This window comes from Barbus barbus (assembly GCF_936440315.1).
Source record: "Barbus barbus genome assembly, chromosome: 32".
In the NCBI taxonomy this organism is placed as follows: domain Eukaryota; kingdom Metazoa; phylum Chordata; class Actinopteri; order Cypriniformes; family Cyprinidae; genus Barbus; species Barbus barbus.
This window is the reverse complement of record NC_136760.1, coordinates 353968-380305: the sequence shown is the minus strand read 5'-3', so window position 1 is coordinate 380305 and position 26338 is coordinate 353968. Positions and strand designations below refer to the sequence as shown.

Sequence of the window (26338 nt, the reverse complement as noted above, 5' to 3'; positions counted from 1 at the left end):
GGAGCGCGCTTTCCAGCCGAATTCCTCCAAGAGGACATCGTTCTCATCTGTTGCTTTGGTTTTTCCTTGCTCGTCGTTGTTTTTTTCGGTAAAAACAAACAAAAAAAGTGTGAAACTGGCTTGGAACATCACCACTGCCTTTAAGCCGTCTTAAAGGGATGCTGCGCGACGGGGAGAATTCGTTCGTGTTTGCGCGACAGTACAAACACAGAATGTTTATGTCGGTCAGACTTTATGAGTGCGTTTACGTCTGTGGGAGTTGCTCCAATGCATGAGATTAATGTAGTAAATACATTTGTATTCATATGTTATCCAGTCACGTTTGAGCCTGTTAACGCAAACAACGATAAATATAACGATAAATGAAGAGTCCAACATCGCTGTAACAATAACAGAGGAACGGTATCTTTGAATTCAAAACAGCCAATCAAAATCCATCCTGCTTTAACGAGCTCAAGCAGTTAACGCGACAGATGACAAAACAGAATATCATCGCTGTAATTATCGTTATAATTATCGTTCTTATTGTGAACGGACTTTAAAGCTACCTTTACAAAATTATTGGCTGCATCCGAAATTGCATATATCCCTACTACATAGTAGGCGAAAACAGTATGTGAGAAGAGTTGCATTCATTACATTTGTACGATATACTACATACTTGTTTTAACGGTCACAAGTACTCAGCACCTACTCAGAATAAGCGATTTTGGACGCAGCCAAAGGCTTTTAGAGTCAATCTCCCACCAATTGGATCTTTTATTGCGTGTATATAAATATATAGTATCTAAAGTGTTGAAGCATTGTGTCCACAGTTTTCTATAGTAATTATGACTATCGACATTTTGATAAAATAACATGTGAACAGAATAGACCTAACATTTAATTGTAGAATTGGATCTGGAATGCACAGCGTTCGTTTGATGTCATCACAAAGACGTTTTTCAGATTTCTCTGGTTGCTAAACATGTGATCGTTTCTAAAAGAAATCAGGAAATCGGGTCTAGTGTGCGTTATGGTTATTAATACGTGAGTATTAATACTGGGTTTGTTTGTGTGTATGCGTCGTCTGAATGGGATGCGCTCTGGTTGCCACTTTTGTACACAAACACACCAAAAAATATGACTTATTGGCTGGGATGAGCATCCTTTAACTCAGACTTTAGACAATATAAAAACAGACTTGATTTAATTACAACGGGTTACAATCACTGCTCTTTCGGGGAGAGCTGGATCTTCTCATTACTGAAGCTCCAGGACAGGCACGATGGAAGATGAACTCTACACAGCGGTGTTTCTGTGCAGATGAAGTGAAGTGCACAGGAGTGTATATATACTGTATATCTGTGCTCTGATCCTGGGACGCTTCACAGAGAGCATCTGAGCTTCAGCGGCTTCATTCAGAGATATCCCAGAAGAACACAAGAGGAACTTGATGACACCAGCTCTGATCTCTCTCTCTCTGTATAACCTTCTACTTTATGCTTGGTTTAAAGTAAACAGTGCATGCAGATCTTCTAGTGTATGGGATGTGGTGCAGTGTTTGGAGGGCCGGTGAGATTGTGCCGTTGGATGGACTGACTCGTTTGTGATGTTGCTTCATGATCATTATAATGTCAGAGCTAATACTGCAGCTGGTCTGGATCCATGCACGGTGGTGAAGGAGGCTCTCCTGAGGTGTGCAGCTGGATGTTTGTGTCGACTGTCAGAAGTGGAGGTTTTGCTGAGAGGACATTTTCAGTACATCTCCAAACATATTCATTACTGAAATCAAAACACATGGAAGAAAAGTAAGCGCGAAGCAATTTAAATGATAATAAATTGATATTAACGTGGATTGGTCTCGTGTTGTCTTTGATGTTCTTTAAACATGTGGCCCACGACTGGTTCCCTTCATATGAAAGCACATATTTCTGTTCATTTTTAAATAAGGTGCATTAAAAGTCAATAAATCCTTGATAGGCCTTCCATTCAGTACAATTCTAGTGCATGTAATGTATTAAATAACAGCAGTGTGGTAAGGTTAAACTCATTTTAGTGAATAAAGTACCGCATTTCAGCTCATTTGGTTAGGTGGGAACACAAAGTTATTTTATCCTTGCTTCTAGAACAGCTTCATGTGGCCGCAAACACTGAATTTGAGCAGGTCTTTAAGCACTGTGCCTCATTAACGTTTCTCTTTCACCGAGACTAAGGCTGTAAATATGCTGTTTACACGGAATAATCAGAATATGAGTATCTTATGATCCCAGATCCGCATCAAAACGAGCATCTTTCCTCCGAAGACTTGTGCAAAACATAAAAATAGGCCGGATTAGGCTAATGTGGGACACTTTTTAAAATTTGAATTGTGCATCATATTTCCATATGAAGCCAAACTATTATATCAGAAATCCCCAAGATGTTCCCGATCCCAGTAATTTTCAGAGGTTGTAATTAAAGGGGAAATGGCACATATATCAGTGCTCCTTGTGCCAAATAGAATCTGGGACACATGTTTCGGGTTATAAGTACACTTTACACTCATGGCTAAATGTGCATATGTTTGCTTAATTAATTTAGCAGGCTTACAGTGTGTTTGCGGTCATATATTCATATATGGAATGTTAAAAACAATTATATAACACAGAAATCTTAAATGATTTAAAATATATATATATATTTTAAATGTCAGATTCTGGCAGCAACAATAATAACCAAGTAATAAAGTCAAAACTGTAATATTGAACTTAAAGATAGCAAAATAATTTCATAATTTTAAAAAAATTTGAAACATGGAATGCCTTTAAAACTTATTAAACTTCTATAAACTTTTAATATTAAATTTCAAAAGCTTGTGTTAAGCAAATTATTATTATTTTTTTATTCTTATAAAATACAACAACTGTCTTCACAAAACACCTTACACAAAAACTCAACCAATGCATAAATATTCGTATAGCGTCTTTCCAAAATACCGAAATGTTTTAATATGAATAAAGTATAATGCATTCTATTGATTTATTAAGCATTTAATTCACATGTTTATTTATTTCTCTTTCTTCTGTCAATTCAGGGAAAATATGTTTAATGTTTCTTTATGAATGAAGTAGATGGGTCACGTGACGTCAGTTCCCGCTGTTTTGTGTCGGCGCAGGAAGCGGCGCGCGCATCCCTTTAAGAAGAACCGGGACACAGCGGAGAGAGGAGGGGGTAGAAGAAAGAGGAATTAAAAAAGAAAAGGAAGAAAGAGACAGGGAAGGGAGGGAGGAGGAGAGAGAGAGAGCGAGATAAAAAAAGAAAGATGACATCCTGTGAATCGAAGCGCCGAGGTGGAGCGGCGGGCTGCGGCCGGGCTCCAGCGTCACTCGCCGGGGTCACCGCTTAAATCTACAGCGAGGCTTCGACAAACACCCGAGAGGCCTATCGCGGGATCGAGGAAAAAAACACTGATTTATCCACAGAAACCGTAACTTTGGCTCTTTAGAGTGCGTCAAGCGCATCACGTCTAACCGTCATTTTAACGGCTAAAAAGCCTTTTATAATGCATGATGTAAGAGAGTAGAAATAAGACGATTGCTTTCGACATTTTAACTGCAGATGAATAAATAGCGCGGTGTTGTGATGTCTCGGGTTAAAGCTGGACAGCAGCAAAGTGAACACTAGATAGTGTGTATTACTGCCTGCTAATCTGAGCCGTGCTTTAAACGAGAGATTGGGAGAATAGTTAAAACAGACTAAAGGATGTCGATGCTGCGCTATTAATCTTCAGGACTGTGTTGTTGATTATAATATTCATCGCAGTGGAACAAAATGGATGCCGCTTGGAGCAATTTTCTCTTCCAGGTGAGACTGCACGAGGTGTGTGTGTGTGTGTGTGTGTTGTTAAGGAACATCTGCGTTAGGCCATTAAACCCAGCTGTACCTGCACTGAAGTTAAGAATTCAAACTTAGTACTTTCTGATTGTTCTTTCCCAGACCACACCCTCCCAGACCCCCGTGGAGGGGAGCCTCCAATCAGAGCTGCTAACCTCTCCTCAGACCCCGCCCACCGATCACATAGCCCCGCCCCCGTCGACAGTGGACACTGCTGCTCTCAATGAGGACCCTGTACCTGGTGGGGGGGGGGGGGGGGGGGGGGGCATATAGAGCAGCGCTGCGTTTGATATCGGCCTATTTCTTCAGCCGTGCTTCGTTATGGCCTTCGTTAGGAGTTTTAATAAGGCCCTACCTGTAGAAACAGGGGCACGGGCAACAAAAACCTAGAAAGGTTTTAAAAATCCACTAAAAACAGCTGAAATTTAGTCAGTCACGCTGTAAAATCTGCTTCTGATGGAAACCCATGCGATCTGAAATCTTGCATGAAGGTGAACATGGGCTGAAAAATATACCACCATGATTTCTGGTATTTATTGCAATAATAATATCAATGAGGATAATTCAGGGAATCTTATGCATCCACTAAGAGACAAAACCTTTAAAAAATATCCTGTTCTTTAGAGAAAAGTATTCTCCTTCGTATTTGTTGTGAGCATTACAGAGTACAGACGTAATGTAATGAGTGTTTAATTCATACCAGAAGCCAGAGGGCGCTCTTGAGCAGAAACTCCACATGCATCGCAGAAGTAATAGCACTGACGACGCTCCGTCAAAGCCCTGACATGAACAAAGCTGTCCAGTTATCACTGAATAAAACGCAGATAGAGACATTTTAACTGAGGAAACTTGAAGACAATAAACATACGATCGTAGAGCTGCACTAACGACTATTTTTATTTAGATTAATCTATCGACTAATTTATCGATTAATCTAAAAGAATAATTTCACACACAAAAATCAACAATTTTACTTATTTCTATGAAATTTCTATGGTCCAGATCCCTGAAATCAGTTCAGTATTATAGTGAAGAATGACATCATATCCAGGTGTTCATCATCATCACAAAACACTGTTTAAAGGAGCATTTACCAGAATTTATTTAGGAGAAAAATGTAAATGTGCGTACTTCTGGGAAAAAATAAATAAATAAATAAAATCAATTAATTGGAGATGCTTTTGATTATTAAAATGGAATCCAGAAAATAATGGAAAACAGAATTTAGTACAGATACAACTGTAAAACTCTAATTAGACTTTCTTTTTGATTAATAAAAATTAATTTAACCATTAAAACAGAGTATAGAAAAATGAAAATGGAAAAAAATGAATTTGGAAATAAAACTGATTTCATAAGGCATTATAATTTTTTTTTTTGTGGTAAAACAAAAAAATAGATGTAAGTGAACAATAGCCTTTAAAATGACTTAAAATACATATATAATAGAAATGAGGCAATAATAATTAGTTCAAGGAAAGCATCAAAAGCAAGAAATCATATGGTTTTATTGAACAAAACTGTTAAAATACATAATGAATGATAAACAATAGAGCTAATGTAGATTACGCATCACTAAGGCCCGCAGGATTGTTTTTACACATTACTGCACGATCTAATCCTGGTTTAATATTGACCACGCTCCATTTAATTCAAACGTACTCTTAATATTTAATATTTGTCCATCTCTTTAGGACAGAAATGCTCCAGCTGCTGTAATTAAATGAATATGTGGAGATCAAACCGTGTAACTCAGAGCGAGGGTTGAGCTTTTATTGTGAAATCTCGATGTATTCTCCTGTGTTTGTGTAGATTTATAAATGATTTACCTCACACATCTGATGTGTTCCCAGATGAAGGTTATAAACTCAGAACAGCAGAGATGAGTTTGAGACGCTCCTCATGTAAATAATCACAGTTTCTGAGGAGCTGCTGTGAGACGCACGAGCTTAACTACACGCATGGACATAATTAAAGACCATATACTGTGTGAACTGCATCATATAATTATTTAAATCATAGCGTTTGTAAATTCACAATTCTGCTTAATTATGATTTTTAAATGTGTTTAATGGATCATGCAGCCTTGGAAAACAGTCTAATAATGTGTTTTCTGGATTCTCGTCTGTGAAATGCGCCACTTCCGGTATTTTGCCGGTTAGTCGACTCGAGCAAAATTAATTAAAGGATTTTTAAAAATCGAATAGTCGACTAAAATCGACAGATCACGACAGCCCTATTTCAGTATATGCAAATGAATTGTCTGCCAGCAGGAGGCGCTGTTGGAGCGAGAGAGCGAGGTAACGCTGCACACAAAGCAGAGCTCCGCTCACAAACACTGCTTCATCAGACATTATATACAAGATGAAGACAGTCGGTTTCTTTCTGAAATACAGTGATATAAAAACACCCGCACCGGGGTTTGATTTTGAAACGTGCAGTGCTCATATTTATTCAACAGTCCAAGCCTTTTGGAAAATCTATTTGTGGCGGTCAGCTTTGATATTGTGGTGGGCTGCCACAAATAAATCCATGTATGGGAAACACTGCATTTTCTTACCCGATAAGAAGTTTTTAATTATGATCATAAGTCTGTTGAAGCTGAAATCTGCACAATGTTGACTAAGAGCGAAAGATTTCACACGTTGGCCGTTCTTTAAATTTGGCTTGACCGTGGCTTCTGTGTGAATGCTGCGTCTGACAATCAACCTCTCTTGCCTGTGAAATTTAGCAGTAATTCTTGGAAAATCCTAGGTCAAAAAGTGCGTTTGTAAAGATGCGCTCACATTTACTATTTTTGCAGTGAATTTTCATGGCAAAACACGCAGTCGGCATGATTCAGGAATTCCTGGGCAAATTTTTACAAAGGGTTAAAGTTGGTCGCTGAAGTTTCGCTATAATTTTGCTAATGTGACTGTACCTTAAAGGGATAGTTCACCCAAAAATGAAAGTTCTGTCATTAATTACTCACCCTCAAGTCATTCTAAACCCGCAAGACCTTCCAAATTAAGGTATTTTTGATTAAATCCGAGAGCTCTCTGACCCTCCATAGACAGCAAGAGTCCTACCAACGATCAATAGGGCCAGGGCGATAAATCGATGCATCGCGATTCGTGGATCATTTCTGAGATTTTCCGAATGCATTGCGATCCTGATCTTAGTTTTTAACAGCAGATGGCACTCTTGGCTAGTTTTTTCACGAAGAGCATTCAGTTGAGTCATGTAGGTGGTTAAATGTACTTACACCTCAGCTTTTATGACGTGAGATTAATGTAAACAGCCCACTGTGAACATTCTTGTAATTTGCTGGCAGAATACACCATCTGCTGTTAAACTAAGCTCAGAATCGATTCAGGAGAGAATCGTGATGCATTCCCATAATCTCAGAATCATTTATCGATTCACAATGCATCGATTTATTCGCATCGAAGCGCAGTAAGGACATCGTTAAAACAGTCTATGTGACATCAGTCATTCAACCGTAATGTTATGAAGCTATGAGAATAATTTTTGTGTGCAAAGAAAACAAAAATAACAGCTTTATTCAATAAATTCTTCTGAAAACATAATCGTAGTAGTTCCCTTGCTGTCTATGCAGGGTCAGAAAGCTTCAGAAATATCTTAATTTGTGTTCCGAAGATGAACGAAGGTCTTACGGGTTTGTAATGATGGTGAGTAATTAATGACAGAATTTTCATTTTCGGCTGAGCTGTCGCTTTAACCCTCTCACTGCTGTTGATAACTCTGTTTGGTCTGTCCGTCCCATCAGTGAAGCCGGTGTCCAGACCGGCCCGCGCCGCCCACATCTGCTCCATCTGCAGCAAGCAGTTCAAGAACAGCTACAACCTGCGGCGGCATCAGTCCGTCCACACCGGGATCCGCATGAAGGGGGCGCCGCAGAGCCACGAGGCCAAAGAGAGCGTGGAGCATCAGCCAGCGCCGCTCTCTCTGCTGCACCTCTCCATCCCCCAGACGCTGCCCGGTGCCGACAGCAACCACGCTGCCATGGAGACCGTCACTGCCCTCCCGCCTCCGGCCGCAATCGTCATGGCAACAGGGGAGCCGGTACAGGTGGGCATCCGTGTGTTTTCAGACATGATCACTCACACATGATGCTGTGACCAGATTAATGTACATGTGATGTATTGCTGATGAGTAGAAGCAAGCCTTGGCTATACTAGTCTCTCAGTTTGAGATATTTGCACACCTGTAAGTATAATCAATTGAATACATAAATTCAAAAGCTCGGTAGCTGACGTATAAATAGAAATATGTGCCAGCTAGGGTTAGGTATCCTTTGAATTTGATCAATTTCAGTTCCGATTCCAGTGTGGTTAAGAAAAACAAAGTCAAACATTTAGATATCAAACATTTATTCTGTGTCTCTTTTTGTAAAACATTTAATTGCTGCTGAATACCATGAACAAAAATCAGCCGGCTGCATAAACACTGGACTCGATTAAGAGCTGTTTGTGTGCAAAATAGAGCCGCACAATTCTGGATAAATTGAGCCTTTTTTTTCTCAAATGGAGGTTGTAGTTCTCTCACAATTCTGAAGAAGAATCATTAGACAACTAAACAAAATCTCATGTAATTTCTGAATGGAATGATTCACTGACTCACTCAAGATTCAGTTGTTTCATGATGAATCAGTGTTTTTGAAGTGAATGATTCAAAGACAAATACATTTTTGTCAACTAAAAAAACTAAAAATCAAACCAACTTAAAAAAAAAAAAAAGATGTAACACAGTAATTGATAGGTGGAATTGAAATTCTAATTTTACAAGTATCCGATTCTGGAATTAGAATTGATTGTCGATTCCTAACCCTAGTGCCAGCAGTCTCTGTAAAATTATTTTTAAAAATGTGTATGCTGTAATCTTAAATGACTGGAAAATAATAATAGAAGTTCTTGGATGCAGAGAAAATATCAGCTAGTTTGCAAAAATAGCAGCGAAATATAAAACGAGGCATAATGAACACCACTTTCATTATTCGCAACACTTGATATATTTCTTGATATTTTATTTAAGGCCTTATTTAATGCATATTATCACATTAAACTGCATTGATTCGTTTTTTTTTTAATTGCTTGTAATTGCTATTTAATTATATCCTAATTATTTGAATAGAGAATTTATGATTGCAGTTTATTGTAAGGTGTCCTTGTTACAGTGTAATTATTTAAGTTCTGAGTAATATGAACTACATGTACTTACTATATGGTTAGGGTTTGGCTTAGGGTTACTTGCATGTAATTGTGCATAATATATTGTTATTATAATAGTACATGTAACAAGGAAACCTCAAAATAAAGTTGTTTCCGAGTTTATTTAGCTTAATTGACTACAGTAGTATTTTGCATAAAAGAGCAGCATGCTGTCGTTTGTACAAGAGGTAAAACCTAAAATCATCCCTGTATAACAGTACAAATGGCCCTGAAAATCAGATCCAGGAGATGCTGACTGATTTCTGACACAGTCGGGTATAATATCACTAGTTCATGTTTACTGGTTGTATACAGGACAACACTAAACAAACCAGTGTTTAAACTGACTGTGTGTCTCTGGTTCTGAACTGCAGGTAGGCACAGGTTTACAGATACAGTGCTTATATTTTGACTGTTGACCGTCTCCTGGTTTCTTTGCTTCCCTCAGAGGCCAGTAAACCAGAACCCCAACCCTGTGCGCAAGAACCACGCCTGCGAGACCTGCGGCAAAGCCTTCAGGGACGTGTACCATCTAAACCGCCACCGGCTCTCGCACTCGGACGAGAAGCCCTTCTCCTGCCCCATCTGCCAGCAGCGCTTCAAGCGCAAGGACCGCATGAGCCATCACGTGCGCTCGCACCAGGGCGGCGTGGAGAAGCCCTACGTCTGTCCACACTGCGCTAAAGCCTTCTCACGGTGGGCCACACCTCACAGCTACACATACTGCCTGGAGTGTGATCTAGGGCTGTCAAATAAGAATAATCGGCGAATTTAAATTAAAAATCCATATTCGAATGCATTTGAATTTTAGGTGTGCATCAGGCAGCCTTACCAGTGGTGTGTGAAATGCGATAACGATGCTTTTTAAAGGGGTCATCGGATGCAAAATTCACTTTTAAATGTTGTTTGAACTGAAATGTGTGTTGGCAGTGTGCACACATTCATCCTGTAATCATAAAAATCCACCCAGTGTTTATTTTTTATCCTGATTAAATAATATCTCCTTTCTCAAATCAAGCCATTCTCAGATTCTTGGCTGTGTGACGTCACAGAGGCCGATTGTTGATTGACACTTGTGTTTTACCTTAGCCCCGCCCTGATTGAGCTGTCATCAGTCCTCCATTGTGTCGGCTCCGGAGCAGGTGTAGATAAGAACGTCTCTGATTAAGTGATTGAGGCGTTCTGTTGGATGTAATGATGAATATAGCAGTCGTCATTTACTCCTGACAGCTTTTTCCCCCCTAACTGAAATTGTCTTTTAAAGACATAGTGGATTATGTTTGTTTTTGAAGGGAAGGCGACCCCGATCTCCCTAAATGTGTTTGTTCCTGCGAATCATTTGTGATTCAGCTTCACCTTCAGAAGCGAGTATAAGGTTCTTTTATGAATCTTTGCAAATCTCTTTTCCTAATAATGTGCTAGTTAGCAAGTTCTGTGGCTAAAGTTTACAGTCTCATAAGAACGGCTCGTCACCCCCACGGAAGAGAGGGGCGGGGTCAGCAGAGCTCATTAGCATTTAAAGGGACATGCACCGAAACAGCACACTGAACAGCTGATTTTGACGGGGTAAAAAGGGTGTTGTTTTACACTACCATTGAGAAATGTAACCAAAGTATGTTATAGACTTTTAATTTAGACCCTAAAGAATCATAGCAACTTGTGGAAAATGGGCATCCGATGACCCCTTTATTGGTTTTGTTAGCCGATCCAGTTGAACCCACTAGATGCGGTGCTGCTACGTTGTTCATTCAAAATATTGCAGAACAAGAGAACATTAATGCAGAGAAGATGTTGTTTACGTCAGAACTGAAACCAAGCTGTTCACACAGAACGCATATTTATCTCATTTTCTAGAGGGACATCTATCAGCGTTGCACTCGCGTCTCGCCGCATGTTTAGAAAGCATGTAAAATTAATGTAAGTTCAACTTTTAAAAAACGTCTCAACTTTATGGCTTTTTTTTTCATCCGTCTGCATCTCATGTTTTTAAATGAAAAAGTATTCTGTGTGATTGGCTTTCGTTTCTTTGTATTAAACTATGCATACATGATGCCGTTTTGTAATAATTGTTAAAGCAGCTTATTTAATTATATTTGGTTTATAAACATTATACACTTTCACAGATAGTCGTGTTATTTTATTGCTTTAAACGAGCATTAGTAATATTTAGCTCGATGCACCCTCTCGTTGTCTCAGGAGAGAAGCCAAAAGCTTTTCCCCCATAACTGAAATTGTCTTTTAAATTCGAATATAATTTGAATATTGATAATATTTTGACAGCCCTAATGTGATCACACACTGCTAAAACACTAGACTGACGCGTCTCTCGCTCGATCTCACAGGCCTGATCATCTCAACAGTCACGTCCGACAGGTCCATTCTTCAGAACGACCCTTCAAATGTCCGGTATGGAAGTTTGTGTTGCATTTGTATAGTTTACACCGAAAGAAGAGTCTTTTCTTGATTTTAGTGTGTTTTTGAGGTAAGAGCACTACTGGTTTATAAGTGACCCGTGCTGGGAATATGAGTGTGAATGCGCACAGGTTAATTTTGAGCTGCAGGCAAAAAAAAAAGTTTGAGGTTTTCACATAAATCTGTCCCTCGTCTAGTGATCCCAATGCTCCAAATAGTAATTAAACATCTAAAAGTATTAGTAGAGGTTTTCCGAAGCACCTGCATGGAGACGACACCGACGGCGTGTGATCCCGATATATACACAGAATTACAGCAGGCCAAGTGTTCACGCAAACATAATCTGTTACATCTTAAGTGAACGTTTGGGGAACTGCTGGGGAAAAACACGGATGTGTGACGCTATATTAGATCTGTGCAGTACAGTAAGCCTTTATATAGGCCGTCTGTCACATTAATGTTCATCTAACAATAAAAGAAAAGAGAGAATCACTCGTTGCACTTGATTGAACTGCTTTTGAAATTTTAATAATCAATTTATTTGTAGTGAATGCACTAAAGGGATTTTTACATTTTTATTATTTGATTTCTTGAATGCTTGTGTAGATGTAAAATGAAAAAAGTAATACACTATAAGCTTGTTTCTTATTTGTAATTTTTTTGCATCTGTTCTTATAACAAAGATGAAATCAAAAATAGCTATATTGTGATTATTAATCTAGTAATGATTATTAAGAAAAGAAGTGGGGGAAAGATGTAATGTTGCTCTGTGATTTTTCTGTGGACCCTTCAGGAAGCTAGTTTTTCTCTAAACTGACTCCGTCGACTTCAAACAGGTGTAGCTCAGATTCAAACAACTCTTTTAATGGAGAAAATTAGCTCATTGTGACTCATTTTGCCAGCACAGGTCACAATTAGTTGAACAAACTCAATATCTTCAGTTCTGGGAGCTAAATATATAATGATTCTGATTTTCTTGTTGTTGCATCTTTCTATTAATGTTGCAATATACAAACCATCTGTTACAGTCCCCTCCATAAGTATTGAACAGTGAAGACAAAATTGCTCTGTTGGCTGTGGAGTCAAGACATTTACAAATATGATTAAAAGATGAATATGAGACAAAACTACAGAATGTCACATTTTATTATTAGCCATTTCAACACATACATGTTTTACCAAATAAAAAGATCAGCACTTTTAGAGTTCATCAATCACAGCAGTGAGTCTGTGACCCATAGACATCACCAGACTCTTGCTCTCATCCAGACTTTTCCCAGCCTTTAATGCAGCCTGTTCCAATTGTTGCTTGTTTAGGTGAGTTTCTGCCTTTACTCTCCTCTTCAGCTGGTGAAATTCATCTTCAATCAGATTTAAATCTGGAGATAGACTTGGGCAATCTGAGACTTTCCATTTCTTTGCTCTTATAAACTCCTTGACTGAACTGGCAGGGTGTTTTGGGTCATTGTCCTGATGCAATATGAAGCACTTCCCAATGAATCTGGTGGCATTTTCTTGAATATTGGTAGGCAAGATGGTTTTGTACCCTTCCAAATTCATTCTGCTACTGTCATCATACATTAAGTCATCAGTAAAGTTGAGAGGGTCTGTTCCAGAGACAGCATGCATGCCCATGCCATGACACCACCTCCACCATGCTTTACAGATGAGGCTGTATGCTTGGGATCATTGCAGTTCCCTTGTTTTTTCCACATTTTTTCTTTCCCATCACTTAGATAAAGGTTCATCTTTGTCTCATCGGTCCATAAACACAGTTCCAAAACTCTTCTGGCTCACCTTTGTGCTTTTTTGCAAACTCTAATCTTGTCTTTCTATGTTTGGTGCTGGTCAGAGGTTTGCATCTTGCTGTGTAGCATCTGTAATTCTGTGTCAAAGCCTCCTGAGGACAGTAGATTGTCAGAGCATCACCCCAGCTTTCTGGAAGTTGTTGCTGATTTTACAGACACGTCTTTTAGGATTCATTTTCACAGCTTTTATGATTTGTCTGTCATCAACTACTGTTGTTTTCTCAGCCGATCAGGTCGTTGTTGGTCGCTGGTGGTTTCCAAACTCTTGATTTCTCCATGCCCTTTGTTTTTGCTAGAGCTCTAATTGACTTCCTCTTTTCTTTTAGCATCCGACTCACTTGCTTTTCTCTCAAAGTCAGCTCCCCCGTCTTCATCCTGGTTTGTGTGTGTCATCATCGAATACAAGACTCAGAATACAGAAGTAATGGATATAACTGATACGACACATTCCCTGCTTTTAATATCTGAAGAATTAATGCAACAGGACACAGCTGATCACTTAGGGTGCTTTCACGTCTGTAGTTCGGTTCATTTAGTCCGGACCAAAGGCAAAAAATATACATTGTAGCTATTTTTAGCCGTTTTGGTTCCTTTTCACAGCACACGGTTTGCTCTGGTCCGAACCAGCTGAAACAAACCAAAATGCAGTCACGTGACAACATCTGCTTCACTTGTTGCTAGATGTGTCTTTTAACATGTTCCCTAAACTGATTTTTGATTGGTCAGAAAGAGCGTGCGGGGAAATTCCAACGGTGCGCCCGGAAGTAAACAAAGACGGGAGTAAAATGCAGCAGACAGCACACTGCTATTTCATTATTATTACACATTTCTGTGAGGCTCCGCACCTCCTCACAACCCCAAGTTTGTCCGCGACCTGCCATGCTAAACCGCAAACTGTCATCAAACACTTCCTCATCCCATAATGCACAGCACAGCTGACTACGGCAGCAGGTTTAGTCCAAAAATGCGCAGTTCTTTTTGTGGTTGGGTCTGTTTGAGGTCCGATCGTGTTCTCACCACAAACGAACCGCTCCAGGGTTCGTCTGAAAGCGTGCCGAGACCACCTCTTCAGGGTGCACTGCTCCAGTACTTATGCTCTCATCAGATAGAGGGATGAAACTATAAAAGTGCTGAACTTCTTAGCTGCTAAAACATCTGTGTGTTGAATCACTCAATAATAAAATGTGACATTCTACAAGTTTCGACAAGTTTTGTCTCATATTCATCTTTTAATCATATTTGTAAATGTCTTGACTCCACAGCCAACAGAGCAATCTTGTCTTTACTGTTCCTATACTTATGGAGGGCACTGTATGTTGTTTTATTTATTTTTGTGGAGAATGTTTTTAATGCGATGTAAACGTATGGCAGGTTAAAGGCGTTATATACCTCAGTGAGGCGGTTGTTATATGTGCTCATGCATGTGTTGTTTGGTGCAGACGTGTGAATCGAGCTTCGCCACGCGGGACCGTCTGCGCGCTCACATGATCAGACACGAAGAGAAGGTTCCCTGTCACATCTGTGGCAAACTGCTGTCTGCGGCCTACATCACGGATCACATGAGGGTGCACAACCAATCACAGCATCACTCCTGCCACCTCTGCAACCGCAGTGAGTCTGAGAACACACACATCTGTCTGTCTGTCTGTCTGTGTGTCTGTGTGTCTGTCTGTCTGTCTATCTGTCTCTCTGTCTGTCTGTGTGTCTGTCTGTCTATCTGTCTCTCTGTCTGTCTGTCTGTGTGTCTGTGTGTCTGTGTGTTAGGGATGCAACAATACAGCAGCCCACAGTTCAATACATTACCCACGGTTTTCAGTTTAGTTTGGTTCTGTTGTCTTGGATGATTTAAAATGATTAATTTAAGTGATTTAAAATGCAATATATGTATGTGTGTGTATGTGTTTATACATTAGTTAACATTTGAAGTGGATCAAAACAGTTCATCAAAGTTGGACAACTTTGAAAGGTTTTGATCCACTTCAAATGTTGACTAGTGTGTATATCTATCTGTCTATCATCTGTTATCTCTCTCTCTCTCTCTCTCTCTCTCTCTTTGTTTATCTGTCTGTATCTATTTGTCTGTTGATGATTGAGGTCGTTGTGGTCTCTGTGATGTAGTATTTCAACAAACTTCTTTAATTGCATAAACAGGCTCATGTAAATGACTTACACAGTCAGCTTGTCTGCTGTAATTATCATTAATGAGTCATTCTGCGGTGGTGTCAGTGATCGGCCAATGAAATGCTCCGCAGGTTTCACCACGCTGACGTACCTGCGGGTTCACGCACAGAAGCACCACGGGCAGGAGTGGAAGGAGAGCGGCTCGGGCCCCGGGGCCGTGCTCATCTGCCAGCTGTGCGGCGTTCACTGCAAGACCCCCACGCAGCTGCAGGGCCACATGGGGACCCACAACCCCCCCACCAGCGATCCGGGCCCCGGCGGCCCCAGCAGCAGCGAGAGCAGCACCGTCACGCTCTGCAGCATGGTGTCGGCCCCCGCGGTGTTCATGAGCGGGAACACGGTGGTGGACCTGCTGGTGACCGACTGCTCCAGCATCATCCCGCAGAGCTAGCAGAGCAGGCCTACACTCACACGCATGACACAAACAGCCATCATACAACACTAAACACGCCACGGACAAACTGTGAAAGCAGGCATTCTGACTGGAAGTCCTTCAGTTGATGACATGCACACCAGTGTTGGGCAGTAATAAATATTACTTTGTGCAGAAACTAGTAACTGATTACTAATACGATTTCAGTAATAATATTACAGTTACTATCCTTAAAACAGCTCGTTATTTAGTTACTTTCAATGCCTCAACCCCTACTGATTTAACCTCCAACAATCCAATAATTCCCCTCGCTCAGGCACGTGAAATCACCAGTGCAGCAGGCACATGGAATATGAAAAAGCTTCCATTCAGCGGATGGACATATTGCCATTATTACATTGATTTTGTCAGGAGGAAAGATGATCTGGACACTGAAGTGTAGTCGTGGCATTACTTTACTCCGGCGTCACACGGCTTGCCCTCATCCCTCTGATCCTGATATAGACTCTATAACATCTGTTTGAGAAAGAAACATTTTCTTATGAGCTTATGTGTTTTCATGGTTATTTTATGGATATCATGGTATATAATCATATATGGGTATAACAGAAAAATTATAGCTACAATTAGCTTCAAGCTGCACATGACAATTAATGAGATTAATACAACACTTAAACGTTACTATGAATCACCACTGAGTGTTTATAATAACTTCTGACTGCGATCCAATGTGGATTTGGTCAAATAATGAGGCAGAAATATATTGAATTTTACAGAGAAGATATGCAACTTCTGTGGGACGGGAAAGAAAGTGATGTAACTAATTACTGCTGCCAGAAAATAAGAGTTACTTTTGAAAGGAGTAACTAGTAATGAGTAATATATTGCATTTTTTGAGTAACGAGCCCAACACTGATGCACACACACGCATATAAATGATGACAACTACTGTAGCATGATATGTGTGGAAGAACAGCTCTCAGATGCACATGAAGCCGCTTTACATCGACCCTCTGATAGTTCATGTGTGCAGCTTCCTGCGGCTTGGTCTTCTGAAGCAGCCTCGGCTCGAGCAGAAGGATCAGGGCATAAAGCTGCAAAAGACACTTAGAGGGCAGTGTTTTTTAGTTTCAATGCGCGGTTCACTCAAAGAAACATTCACTGCCTTTCATTCAGATCATCGTCACAAATGGAGCTCTTTTCCTTTTTGGAGTTTGACTTTCTTTGGTTTCTCGTTCATTTTAATGCATGAAAGAGAGCAGCTCAGACATTCTGCTAAATTGTCCAACAGAACAAAGACAATCTCATGAGTGAGTAAATGAAGGGTGAACTATTGCTTTAACGCTTTTAGGACAACATATCCACCGTTTCTCTTCTTCTTCTGCTCTGTTGTCATGGCTGCGGGACTCTGATGATGATACTGTGATTGTGTTTTGCTACTGTATTTCCTCTGCCTGTAATATGATTTCCAGTTCGTTAAGATCCATTCATAAGTCATAATAGCTCTGGTGACGAAAGACAAAAGCAGAAGGGAAATGAAAGAGAGAAGTTAAGGGAGCTGAACGGAGAGATGCTGATTTATTAACTAATGTTCTTTAGTAACAGGACCTGCAGACACACACAGTATGTGACCGATGCGGTGTGAAGCTGATGTGTCCGGCTCATATTTCACCCTAAAACCAAGAGAAGGGACAGACAGCTCCGGTCTTTAGCTCCATGAAGACTTCTGTCATCGTGACGCAGTTTTATTACATTTATGCCCCTCGATTCTCATCACACGCTCAAAAAATAACTCTTAGTTACAAAATGTGAAAAAATGATGTATTGTTTAAATATTTATACACTACTGTTCAAAGGTTTGGGGTTAGTAAGATGTTTCACAGTAAAAACTGAAATATTATTCTAATGTAAATTAACAGTTTTCTATGTGAATATGTGTTAAACTGTAATGTATTTCTGTGATCTGCAGCTGTATTTTCAGCATCATTACTCCAGTCTTCAGTGTCACATGATCTTCAGAAATCATAATAATATACTGATTTACTGATCAACAAACATTATTATTATTATCAATGTTGAAAACCATACTTTTGTGGAAACTGATAAATTTTATTTTCCAGGATTCTCTGATGAATAGAAAGTTTAAAAGAACAGTATTTAGTTGAAATATAAATCTTTTGTAACATTATAAATGGCTTTACTGTCACTTTTGATCAATTTAATGTTGTTTCTGAATCAAAGTATTGATTTCATCTTACTGACCCTAAACTCCTGAAAGGTGGTGTACAGTGCTTTAGTTTATGCTGATTAAAACTACAGAAAACATCTTAGATTCAGTCATGTCTCTGTGGTACTGGCCAAATAATCAAACTCTGGAGTCTGAGTGGTTTAACTGAATCTGTCTGATTATCCAAGCATTACACGAGTGAACCTGGAAGCTGGCCTGATCGTTGAGCTCTAATCAGATATACCTAGATCTGAGTTGTGAGGTGCTTGCTTCTTTACAGGACGTCCCAAAGAGTTGGCTTGTGGGAGATGAGACTGATATCAGGCTGTGTTCATTCAGAGGAGCACGATGAATCTCAGACAGGGCTGCAAGAACGTTTCTGAGCTGTTGTTACTGCTTCCACTAAGACTCTTTTGTAGAAGATTGTGTTTTCTTTAGTATTTTCTGTGAATGTGTGAACGGTGTGTTTAAAGAAGGGCTGAATCACAAGCAAATCGATCTCTACTAGCTCAAGCTTTTGTTCAGGAGCGATGGCTTTGATCGGTTTAGTGTTGGTACTGTATATCTGCTTAATCACGAGCTTCATTTTAATATCAGATTTGTTCTTCCTGTGTAGAAACCTAGTTGTTTTAAGCTTCAGATCCTGTTTAGGTTCTTTCTTTTAATTTAGCATTAAGCTGAAATAATAATACCTCCGATCTCTTACAGCTCTGGCAATGCATCTCAATGCCTTACTGTATCTACCGCATTTAATTCGTCAAACACTACAACTATTTTAAATTATAGTCCATGAACCAGTAACAAAAGTAAAATAATAATGGGATGTATTTATATTTATATTTTTATATTTCTTAGCAGTATGCATGTCTATAAACAGATGTTGATGCTTACCATGATCATGGATATTATGTTATTATTTTGTAGATGATGTAGATCATGTTATCATTTTGTAATTTTGACTATTAAAAGGAAATGGAGTAATGAGTGTGTGTTTGATCTGAGATATAATAATCCAGAGACTGGAGCACTTCTGATCCTCCTGAAGATGAATCCAGCGCATCAATAATGTGATCACATGTCTATCCGGATCTCAATATCTGTGCTATCAGATTCAGAGGCGTTATGATTCATCCCTGCAGCGATTCAACACATAAATCACAGCCATTGTTACGAGGAAGCATTGATATCCTGCAGATATCCTGAAGAAGGCTTTACTCTGATAACCATAACCTTGTGCTGTTCAATCTGCTGTATTATGGGTTCAAATCTTACACTCATGTTGAATATTGAGCATTAAAAGAGATTTTTTACTATATGCATACTGAGTTGCAACTGGTTGCATGGGTTTCATACTAAACTGTGGTTTCCCTGCATTTATAGCCACTGTTTCTCATTGCCTTTTCATTTTTAGCTATCCATGTTGAATTTGCTGTAATTTCTATATTTTAGTTTTTCTAAAAGCTTCATAGGAAAAATCCTTAAAATTAATTTGGTATTTAAGTGTAGAATTTGTATTTTATTATTTTGTAAGACATAATGGCTGTTCTCAATAGTCATTGCAACACATTTTAAAAAGTCTGTTTGGGTTATGGATGCATGATATTGGATTTTGCCGATATCTGATATTTTTCAACTCATTTTTGCCGATACCGATATATTTCCTTTTGTTTGGAAACAACACCAAATCTCTCCTGTGTGGAAATTACAAGCAAATTATTTTTTAATTTTGGTCAGTTTTTAACAAGAACATATGTGTTAGAATTAAAACAATAATGAAGTTCTTTTATAATGACAGTACATTGAAGCTTTGAAACTAACTAAATACACTTCTTTTTTCAGAAAGATGCCGTAGTAACCTTAACATTTTATTTTAAGATTTAACATTTGTAGATGGTTTAAAGCAAAAGAGTTGTACAAATTCTGAAAATCTTTTAGAGATCATAATTTTTTTAAAAAAAATATGGCATATTACAAATTAACGAATAAATCAGTATATATCAAATTATTTAATTTATAAGTGTCATATTTGTAATTTTTTTATTCATGTAAGCTATAGCTTCTGACCTTTAAATCAAAACATACTCATGATTTTATGACATCAATTACTGCTTTATTTAATCAGAAACAAATGTTATTTGTGTATATTACTTTCAGTTTATTAGAGGTAGGCCAACAGCGGGATTAAAACAGGTGACTGAGTGGCATTAGGACCCGGGGGAGGCTATTACTGTTGACTCTATCACACACTGAACCTGTAATTCTGTAGTGCTTTCACAGATTAAGAGCTAAAACAGTCAATCTAATCATCATTCAGACACAACATTGCTTCAGGAATGAGCCACACTGCTGTGATCTAATCACTAGCACACCCGGAGCACATGTGAGTGAAGTATTCCTCTTATCAGCAAGACATATCCGCATAATCGGGCCAATGCCTATATTTACATTTAAAGCCGTTATCGGCCGATTCCGATATCAGTCCGATAATATCGTGCATCCAACTTAATTTTAAGGCGACCAGCTTCAGCAGATTTTTGAGTTCTCTCAACTTTTTGTTGTAAAACTCAAAAATCTGCTGAAGCTGGTCGCCTTAATTTTTTTAAGTTGGCTCAACTTCTTTTTACAGTGTAGTTTATAGTATTTGAGAATTTTCATTCAGAATCAACCATTTATTTTTATTACATGCATTCAGATTTATAGCAAAGTTTTTGAAAAAAAAAAAGACTTGAAATTTTACATTTGGCAAATATTATTTTTGAAGTTTGAAGTCTAAAAGTCATTTGGCATTTGTGTAAATATAATAATGATAGGCTAATAATAAATCTTAATTACGCATTGCTGTCCCCAATACTGATATCAGATATTATTATCAAACATTTTATAGAAATCTTTCCATCAAGCAATGTAGCCTATTTAAACAATATGAGAATCTGATTTCAGAATCAGTCATTTCTTGCCTTGTTATCAAATGGAAAGCTTCCCAACATCTTCTCCAGGAAAGCACTGGCTGTGATTAGGATCATCACACGTGCCTCAAACAGACCTTTATTCCGCATTTAATGCTTGAACACAGAGGAAGAAGCCGTGATGTGGGCTTTAGACAGCGTTTAATGAATAACAAGCCATATTAGATGCACTTCTGGACTCCAGGGATTGGTTGCTCCTGACCTGTTTATTGATTTCCCGAATCCTCTCACAAACAATTAGCAGCTGGCGTTATTCTCCCGAGGGACGAGCTCTCCGCTGCGCCACAGCACCGGCGCAGGGCTGGAAGCCGGAGGTTCGAGCGCTTCTGTGAGCGACTGATCGATACTGAAGCTCCATCAGACCGAGAGATCCACGCGACGGAACGGAACGGTAAACGCCATGATGTCCGTCGAGAAAACACGCACCGGCGCCTCGCCGCGAGGTTCTGCGGGGACGCGAGCGTCGACAGGCCGCTGAGCGTCGCGTATGTTCATCTTCTCTTCTTCATTCCGTCATTCACATGATTGTTAGTTTGGCAGCACGGCCTGGGTTATTATGATTATGATTATTATCGTTATGTCATGCAAACACACGAGCGTTGTCGTGCACGCGCCGATAACGTGTCGTGTGGAGAAGGGCATATAGACGCCGATATACAGGTTTGTCGCGTCGTAACGCTTCGTGTTTTAAGAATGGTCGACCATTTTGTGTGTAGATGTGTTCTAAACCCGTCGCTTTCCTCTGCTGCTGAACGCATTGCGCATTTCTGAACACAGACTGCTCTGGATCATCCCCTTACAGCTGCTTTACTGCCGAGCCCCGAGGAGCAGCATGATGAAGGTGATGAAGATGATGAAGGGATACAGGCTCCATCCTTTGTTTTGCTCAAAACACCTCTCATTTCTGGGGCATTTATGGCGTTTCCCACAGTTATCCCTTTTAAAAAGTGTTTATGACATACTCTATCTGTCTATATTAGTATTATTTTAATAACTTTTAGTATTTCAGAAATGTCTATATTATTACTATATTTGTAATAATATGCTTAATATATTCTATAAATATTGCATTATGTCACTGTTGTACAATTTGTGTATAATGATTACAATTATTATTTATAAAAAATAGAACTTTATTGTAATATTTTATTGCTGTTTATGGTAATATAATTATTTTATGCTTAATATAATTATTTTATGCTTAATATTTATTCTAGTATAGTAAGAAGTAATATATTTACACACACACTCATGTGCACGCACACACACACACTCTGTCTCACACACACACACACACACACTAATAATATTAATATTAAATCATATTAGTAATTTAGCTTAAATTATTAAAAATATCCTTCGTTTTTAAAAATATATATTTTAAGTGTAATAATAAAAAAGTAATATAAAAAAATCTGCTTACTAATTTCATAAATAGCTATATATTTAAAAATACACTGCATGATATATATGTGTATTCTTACTACGCCTCAGATTCATAAAACATGGCAGTTATCACAGTAGTGTATTTTAGTTGGTATGCATCTCCTGTAAAGCAGTTGTTCAGTGTGTTCAGCAGCAGCCATCAGGAAGCGCTTACAGTAGGCTGCTTGTATTAATAAAGGCCGTGAGGTTCAGGGCAGAGATGCAGGGTATTATTGACCCTGGCTGTGGCATGTGACTCTGTTTGCATGTGTTAGACTTGTGTTGCTTGTGACTGGCCACATGTGCTAGCATCTGAGCCGTACATAATTTCTGGGTTAATGCAACACAGTTGAGACCGGAGGATGCATTCCCTGCCTGCTGGTCTGTCAGAGGTGTGTTTGTCTGCAGGAGCGGGATCTGGACTGGATCGAGCGCAGTGTTATCAGACTTCACCCGCGAGGAACCATGCTGTCCATCCTAGCGGCAGGCTCGGTGTTCTTCCCAGGACTGTTCCTCTTGTCCAAGCAGTGTCTCCGATGCATCCCGGGGCTGCGCTGGAGGGAGGGCGACGCTGTCGTTGTTTCTGCCCGGTAACTCACTCACACTGGCTTCAGCTGCGCTGCTTTCGGCCAAAAGATAGTAACGTTTCTCTTTTGTTATATTTGGAAGGTTGGTGTCATCCATCCAAGCGATCATGGCGTCTACGGCCGGTTACATCATTTCCTCTTCCTGTCAGGACATCATCGAGGACCAGTAGGTGCAGCCCTCATCACTTTATGAGATGAAATTAATCTTAATCAGAACAGATTTGGTGTTGGCGCTTCTTGGTTGATGTGTTTGTATTTATATGTGCAGTCAGATATGAACCAGGCTTAATTCAGTAATAATACAACTAAAAGCCTTTAGAACAATAAGCAGATTTAATTACACCACCAATTATTACAAAGTGTGTGGACAGTAATATTTTTTTTAATAAAAGAAATTAATACTTTTATTCTGCAAGGATGCAATGCATTTTAATTAAATGCTGTTCTTTTGAACTTTCTGCTCCTCTGTGAATCCTGAAAAAAAATGGTATCACGGTTTCCACAAACATGAAGTTTTCAACATTGATAATAATCAGAGATGTTTGTTGAGCAGTAAATCAGTATATTATTATGATTTCTGAAGATCATGTGACACTGAAGACTGGAGTAATGATGCTGAAAATACAGCTGCAGATCACAGAAATACATTACAGTTTAACACATATTCACATAGAAAACAGCTGTTTTAAACTAATAATATTTCAGTATTTGTGATGTATTATTGATCACATAAATGCAGTCTTGCTGATCAGAAGAGACTTGCCAACCCCAAACTTTTGAATGGTAGCGTGAAATTAAGAATATAAATTCATGTTTTCCAAATAATAAATATTTTAAGAATGTGTTTTGACTTCAGCATCACAAGACTTTAAAAGCCAGTTATTTCATTTAGACAACATTTCTTTTTAATATCACACTTACTATTTTCAGATCATATTCTCAGTCTTTATACAGCATATGAACATGTACATCTTCCTTTATTTAAAAAAACAAGATCAAAGTTTGGAAACACCCTTTACTAGTCCTTGTGAAAAAGAAAACTCTTAAGTATATTTTTAAAAATGCACTTGCAGATAATACAATGCATTTAAACTATAATGCATTTTCATTTAATTGCAGACAGCATGCCCTTAAGAGTCTAAGTTCACACTTAGGTGCATTCTTTTAAAGTCTATTATTTCCATCATAAGTACTCTTTTTAAAATGTGACCCTGGAGCACAAAACCGGTCATTAGGGTCAATTATTTTTAAATCATCTTTCCATTGATGTATGGTTTGTTATGATCGGACAATATTTGTCTGAGATACAACTATTTGAAAATCTGGAATCTGAGGGAGCAAAAAAATCTAAATATTGAGAAAATCTCCTTTAAAGTTGTTCAAATGAAGTTCTTAGCAATGCATATTACTAATCAATAATGAAGTTTTGATATATTTACAGTAGGACATTTACAAAATATCTTCATGGAACATGATCTTAATATCCTAATGATTTTTGTCATAAAAGAGAAATGTATAATTGTGATCCATACAATGTATTGTTGGCTATTGCTACAGATATACCTGTGTTACTCATGACTGCTTCTGTGTGCTGCAGGGACACAGATGATGCCAAAGTGCAGTTATTTTTCAGAAGTAACGATAGACCTGCTTCCCGCACTGACTCTGTGTGTGTGTGTGTGTGTGTGTGTGTGTGTGTGTGTGTGTGTGTGTGTGTCTCAGGCATTGGCTGACCAGCTCCTACATCTTGTTCGCTGTGCCGTACTTTGTGTACGACATCTACGCCATGTTCCTGTGTCACTGGTACAAGCTCCAGGTCAAAGGTCACGAGGTGGACAACGGCTCCAGATGCAGGGCTGTGGCTGTGAGCGGATATCTGCGGCGAGAGTTCCTCATGATCCTGCATCACGTGGTGATGGTGACCGTCTGCTTCCCCGTGTCTGTGGTGAGTGTCTTCACTCTCAGAGCAGGAGCTGTGTCTCAGAGCATGTGTTCATATTCACATCTGCTCCTTCTCTCTCAGTTCTGGAGGCAGGGGAAGGGCGATTACTTCCAGGGCGTCATGTTCCTGGCTGAGCTCAGCACGCCGTCCGTCTGTCTGGGAAAAATCCTCATCCAGGTACATGCATTATAGATCAGATGATGTCCCCTGCTCCATCATCCTCCGCTTCAGCTGTAACTGTGTGTGTGTGGAGCATTAAGCACAGCTTCACTAATGTCAGGCTTTAATGCATTATTCATAGTGAAGAGTGTTTACAGACGTGCGCAGATGCAGACCCTGACACAGCACAGAAACACACACAGTTATTGGAGAAAAAACACACACTTATGGGGGAAGTTCAATTAAAAAAATAGATTAATTATTATATCATTTACTCACTCTAATATCATTCTTATGTGAAATATTATTTCTGCCACAGGATAATAAAATTAAAAACTTTATAAAAAAAAAAAAAAAAAAAGTTTATATCTTGTAATTCTGAGAAAAAAGGCTTAATTGTGAGAGATAAAGTTACCATGAACTTTTATTTATTTATTTTTATTCCGTGTTGGAAACAAGCTTCCATTTGTTCCATATATGTATGGCTTTGTGAAGAAGTGTGCTTAATAGTATTGAATGTGCACATGTAGTGAACTTCAAATCTAAATGTTTTTAAAAGAGATACTTTCTTAACACACTTAAGTACACTTTTAAAAAGTGCACATTATAATAATGTCAGATTAAAAGATTTACTTTAAAGTGCATTTTAAATCATTGTTTTAATCATCTTTTGTTGTGCTTTTAAAGAAACACGTATTTTGATGTTTTTACTAACAAACTAAAGCACATGTAAATACTTGATTAGCATCTTAACTGATGTGTTAATGGATGGATAGATAGATAGATGATAGATGGATAGATAGACGGATGGATAGATAGACGGATGGATGGATAGATAGATAGATGATAGATGGATAGATAGACGGATGGATAGATAGACGGATGGATGGATAGATAGATAGATAGATAGACAGATGGATAGATAGACGGATGGATGGATAGATAGATAGATAGACAGATGGATAGATAGACGGATAGATAGATAGATAGATAGACAGATGGACGGATAGATAGACGGATGGATGGATAGATAGATAGATAGACGGATGGATAGATAGACGGATGGATGGATAGATAGATAGATAGACAGATGGATAGATAGACGGATGGATAGATAGACGGATGGATGGATAGATAGATAGACAGATGGATAGATAGATGGATGGATAGATAGATAGACGGATGGATGGATA

The 26338-nt window shown here is 38.8% G+C and overlaps 2 protein-coding genes across 3 annotated transcripts in view; both read left to right on the top strand.

Moving 5' to 3' along the window:
• The first annotated feature begins 3132 nt into the window (after positions 1 to 3132).
• On the top strand, positions 3133 to 19045 carry LOC306852674 (myc-associated zinc finger protein-like). Its single transcript, XM_079389699.1, has 7 exons — positions 3133 to 3825; positions 3958 to 4096; positions 7625 to 7926; positions 9514 to 9761; positions 11408 to 11471; positions 14725 to 14896; positions 15538 to 19045. Exons 1-7 carry the CDS (start codon positions 3793 to 3795, stop codon positions 15855 to 15857), a joined length of 1278 nt encoding a protein of 425 aa, XP_079245825.1. The 5' UTR covers positions 3133 to 3792; the 3' UTR covers positions 15858 to 19045.
• Positions 19046 to 21284: 2239 nt separating this feature from the next.
• LOC306852673 (ceramide synthase-like) overlaps positions 21285 to 26338 on the top strand; it is a 9621-nt gene continuing 4567 nt past the window's right edge. Inside the window, exons 1-5 of one of the 2 annotated variants that reach the window (XM_079389698.1) lie at positions 21285 to 21517; positions 22866 to 23047; positions 23127 to 23210; positions 24767 to 24989; positions 25068 to 25163. In XM_079389698.1, the coding sequence (XP_079245824.1) occupies positions 22923 to 23047; positions 23127 to 23210; positions 24767 to 24989; positions 25068 to 25163 (528 nt within the window). In that variant the 5' untranslated portion in view covers positions 21285 to 21517; positions 22866 to 22922. Of the gene's footprint in view, positions 21518 to 21792; positions 21874 to 22865; positions 23048 to 23126; positions 23211 to 24766; positions 24990 to 25067; positions 25164 to 26338 lie in introns of those variants that run through there. The other variant, XM_079389697.1, reaches the window with a different exon arrangement.

Coding starts and splice junctions, on each gene's coding strand:
- LOC306852674 (XM_079389699.1), top strand. CDS start 3,793: ATGGATGCCGCTTGGAGCAATTTTCTCTTCCAG. Junction 4,097..7,624: donor CAATGAGGACCCTGTACCTG/GTGGGGGGGGGG, acceptor CCGTCCCATCAG/TGAAGCCGGTGTCCAGACCG. Junction 7,927..9,513: donor CAACAGGGGAGCCGGTACAG/GTGGGCATCCGT, acceptor TGCTTCCCTCAG/AGGCCAGTAAACCAGAACCC.